Consider the following 4,563-nt stretch of genomic DNA (forward strand, 5'->3'; position numbering starts at 1 on the left):
TTTAAGTGAGTGAAGCAACATCATCTCACTTACCCCCTTTAAGTGATTCGCAACATTCTTGTCACCATCACTACTTGACTTAAAAGGATAAAAATTCTTTATTAATTAACCGCTTAATATTTTTAAATGAAATATGAGGCAACATCACTTGTGTATACATCATATCTCAACTTAAGGAATAATTCTTTTTATTAATTGTGATAGTCAATGTTACTTTATAAATTTTGAATATTAAAATATATTTAATGTATGATATAATCTTAAGAGCATTATATACTAATTAAAAGAATACATAAATCAAAATGCATGAAATACATACTTGTATTGTGTTTCATGAGTTATTTTACAGATTACATTTATTTGAGAAGCATTGCTTCAACTTATACCATAAATTATATGGATGTTATTTCATCTATTTTCTTTCCGGAGTGTTCCTTTTCCTTTTGTATGAATAGACTTCCATCATAAACACTTCGAAGAGCTTCTTTTGTAAGTAAACCATCCTTATCTTTCGCAAGAACATGTAGGAGTTTAAACTCTACGTAGCTTCCAAGCCTGAGAATCAAATGGTAATAATTTATGTTTCATATATTTACTAGTTAATAATCAAAGCTAACACTATTAATTAATTCAGTATAATTTATTATTAACTTACCATCCTTTGTAATCCTTAGGAACTCTATTTGACTTCACCAGCTCCATCAATTCATCAAATGTTAAAGCGTTTGGGTTTTTTTTGGCATGCTTCTTGAAAATTTCTTCAAATTTTGAATCAACAAACCTAAAAGTCATAGCGGTGAGTAAGAATCGAGATGTTATTGTTATTATATCCTAAATTTTTTATGTCCTTTCCAAAATATTATGGTAATTTAAAAGTCAATTAAACTAGCATAGATAGATGGAGCAACTAGTGAAACATATTAATGTTGGAAATTGAAATTTGCTAACAAAAAAGTTCAAATAAATCATTAACTTCAGCTATTAATTTCTTTTCCCTTCTAAAAGATTCATAAAAGTTACAAACAAAATATATATAACATGTACCTTCCTTCAGTATCATAGACACCAGTATCACTTCCATGTTTACCTAATTGAATATTCTTAATTTCAATTGGAAGAAGTATAGAAGGAGACTTTCCCTACACCACCAACGAAGTAAGAACCAGTAAGTAATGTAATAATTAGTAGCCAAACATTGCACAAAAATTTCACTGATTCTCAACTATAATAAAAGCACTCAGCCTTATTTCTAATACATAGTGATCACCGTGCTGCTTACTCTTAGGGTTACTTTCACTTAAAGGATTATTTGTAAGAAGCTTAAACCTTAATAAGTTTTAACTTGAAGGGTGTATTAGAATTTATAGAAGTATCGTATAATATCTGAAATTATCTTATACAAAATATTTAGAAGATATTTTGATATCGAGAGAATATACATAAATATAAACAATTTTGTAATCAACATGGTCAAACAACCTTCCAAGTTTCTACAAATATTGTTGAAGATAAACAAGTTCAAAAAATAATCTCATATATATAATGAATAAGATAAATTTCTCCATATTCAGTCATCACTTACCAAATGTCATATTCATGTTCCACAAAATTTGGTCAATAATATTCATTTTATAATTTTTCATGAGATTGATATAAATTATAAGAGTTAGGTTATAATTACAGGGTTGTTGTAGTGATGCCGCAAGCAATATGGAGAATGAATGGTGATGATTAGAGTATTTTGGAGATGGGTGATAGTAGTTGATGATGAGAATGGCAAAGCTGGTGGTTGGTGATGGTGTAGTTAGGATAGAACGAGAGGAAAATATCAATGCTGTTATTTAAAAAAAAAATCATCTTTTAATATTAGCTAATCAATTTTTAATAATGAATCAGTGGTTTGGGATTGTTCTGATTCAACCTCGAGCATTCTAGAATTTTCAATGTTTCCATGTCTTTCTTACTTTCACATAAGATCACATATCAGTTCTCTATATTTCCCATTTTAAATCTCTCACCCTATACTGTTTATACTTTTGTGACAATCATTTTGCAATCAAAAAGTCCATAGGGTGTACACTTATATGAATAGTAACTCCTGACATGTCACCTAATCTTAGGATTTAAACTTATGAGGATAATTGAATCCAAAAAATTAATCTGTTAGATGAGAGAGTATCATGACTTAAATATTACATTGAACTTGTTTTTCTATTCAATGTGGTACTAACATTGTCGCCTCCTTTAAGGACTAACGTTCAATACTATTTGTACTCTATCGACACTGACCGAATAATAGTGATTTTTATTGGGTAACTAAATTTACTTATTAATATTTTAATCAAGCCTATAAGTAGGTCTTGATGTGATCCAATCAATTGTTAGGACTGATAACCCAAAAGAGTATCTGTTAAATGGTAGAGTCTTATAGCTTAAATATCTCTTTCAACTTATTTTTTCCATTAAATATGGGGCTCCTCGTAGGTAACATCATACTCAGCATCTTTTTTTGAAGATACATGTACAAGGTTTTCATGACATTCAAAGGAGAGATGATGTTGGCTTACTGGGTCTCTGAAAAGGATGAGAGCTTACTACCAACTATTACTTTATATAGGACTCTTTAAATATGATGAGGTATACAAAAAGGAAGGTTTATCAAGGAATCCTTGTTAGAAAAAATGTAACTAAGAATATAGATACATCACCTATATAAAAATGGTAGATATCGTTCGAGATTCCTTGCACAACTATAACATGGTTGAGAGTACACAAGAATTTCAAGCAAGATTCATTTGCTAATTTATTTTTTTACTTCGGAAACTTACCAATTTAAAATAAGAACAATAATTAAATTAGCTTCATTCAGATCAATTTTATAATTACCAATTTTATTTATGTGATTTTTATTTTTCTTTATTAAATATCTTCTCCATTTTTCTAATAACATATTGAATAAGGTTTCCATATATAAGTACCAAAAATTTCTAAATGAAAGAGAGAAATACCGGACGAGTGATTTGACTGAGACCAGCGTTGATAAAATTAGCACCAACTGTGGACAACAAAACCCCAAAACCTAGAGCTCGTAATCCTACAATTAAGAGAGAATCCCATATTAAATGACAAAAAATCATCAAATGAAATATGATAAGAATTTTTTCTTAGTGTTTCACTAAAAAATTATTTTCTTTAATTGTATTTCCTTTTTTCTTCTTCTATTCACTGTGTTTGCCTCAATGGTATGGATAGATGGAAAGGTTTAAAGACAGAAATGAACTTTATAATCCAGGGATTCTTTTCTGAAATTGGAAGGATTATAAAATATCCATGATCCTAATTTGGAAGGATAATATATTCATGATCCTAAATTGGAAGGATTATAAAATATTCCTAAAATGTAAAGTCAATATTGGAAGTACTCATATAAATTTCGTCTAAAAATGTCTTATTATCAATTTTTTAATTTCATTACATAATTACAACCACACCCATATTATTATGGTTATGGGAGTTTTCACTATGAGCCTGACGACGACTATTACAAACGCCTCAAGCGTATTTTTCCATAATATTAACAAATGTGATAAACGTAACTGTAGTCGCAAGTTAAAACATTACTTAATATTAATGAGTGAGGGAAAGGCCAAAAAAACCTTCAAAAGTCTCCTTTGGGTAAATGATGCCATCATGGTTCCTATCAAAGAATGAGGCGTGCTTCTGTAGAACGGTTTGATCAGTTGCTATTGGACTCTCAGCAAGAATTCCTTTACAAGTAAAGTGTAGAAAAATTAGGAGTGAGTTGAAATAAAATATTGTAAGTGTCAAACACAATTTCTAAGTATGATTTTAAATTGTGGTTATGCAATTACACCACTATATTTCAGCTTTTGGAATCTCTTCAAAGGAGTTCTGGCCCAATTGGCCACAATTTCCAGTAATTGAAATACACAACCACATTTAAAACACTTCTAACAACAAAAATGAATAAATAAAAAATAAAACACAGAAACGGTTAGATTTTTTTAGATACCTTCCTGATTTTTGGTAGATGGTATTTCATAGGCTATAGAGAAAGAGAGATGGAAACAGTAAAGAATAGTGACAATGAAATAGAGAACTAAAGAAAAAGAGAGAGATGAACCCATTTTTCAAATATAACCTAGTACGTGAAATATGAAAATCACTTATTCAATACAAAGGAATAGTGAAAGCACACCATTTAAATAGAGATTGTTTCATTGAGAAATAATTAATTTACATATTCCCATAAAGAAGTTAGAAAAATGTCCATGTATCACATTGAAGTGGAATGCCAGCTTATATGTTAGTTGTACGATTTTTTTTTTTTTGTATATTATTTGAATCACTTTCGTTGTGAACTACGTTTCGGTGGAACATAAAAGTCGAATATATATTATGTTCAAATTGAATAGTATCAATTCTAAATTTCGGAGTCAATTACAGATAAAAAACGATATTAGCTTTTAAAATAGTACTCTGGTTAATTGCGTCGATCTTTATACTTTTAATTTAGTTTAATAAATAATAAATTAATTATTA

The 4,563-nt window shown here is 29.0% G+C and overlaps 1 protein-coding gene across 1 annotated transcript; it reads right to left on the reverse strand.

Annotated features, from left to right (window-relative positions):
- Window positions 1-255: 255 nt before the first annotated feature.
- Window positions 256-4,179, reverse strand: LOC109340500 (probable peroxygenase 4). Its single transcript, XM_019578206.1, has 6 exons — window positions 4,034-4,179; window positions 3,657-3,767; window positions 3,009-3,094; window positions 1,045-1,139; window positions 656-781; window positions 256-555 (listed from the first exon to the last, which is right to left on the reverse strand). The coding sequence occupies exons 1-6, from the start codon at window positions 4,146-4,148 to the stop codon at window positions 393-395; spliced, it is 696 nt and encodes a 231-aa protein (XP_019433751.1). The 5' UTR covers window positions 4,149-4,179; the 3' UTR covers window positions 256-392.
- Between the last annotated feature and the right edge of the window lie 384 nt (window positions 4,180-4,563).

This window comes from Lupinus angustifolius, unplaced genomic scaffold (assembly GCF_001865875.1).
Source record: "Lupinus angustifolius cultivar Tanjil unplaced genomic scaffold, LupAngTanjil_v1.0 Scaffold_181_95, whole genome shotgun sequence".
In the NCBI taxonomy this organism is placed as follows: domain Eukaryota; kingdom Viridiplantae; phylum Streptophyta; class Magnoliopsida; order Fabales; family Fabaceae; genus Lupinus; species Lupinus angustifolius.

Excerpts from the sequence above, each read along its gene's own strand:
- LOC109340500 (XM_019578206.1), bottom strand. The coding sequence starts at position 4,148 with ATGGGTTCATCTCTCTCTTTTTCTTTAGTTCTCTATTTCATTGTCACT. Across the intron at positions 3,768-4,033 it reads ATCTACCAAAAATCAGGAAG|GAATTCTTGCTGAGAGTCCA; the intron begins GTATCTAAAAAA and ends TTACTTGTAAAG. Across the intron at positions 3,095-3,656 it reads CCCAAAGGAGACTTTTGAAG|GATTACGAGCTCTAGGTTTT; the intron begins GTTTTTTTGGCC and ends TCTTAATTGTAG.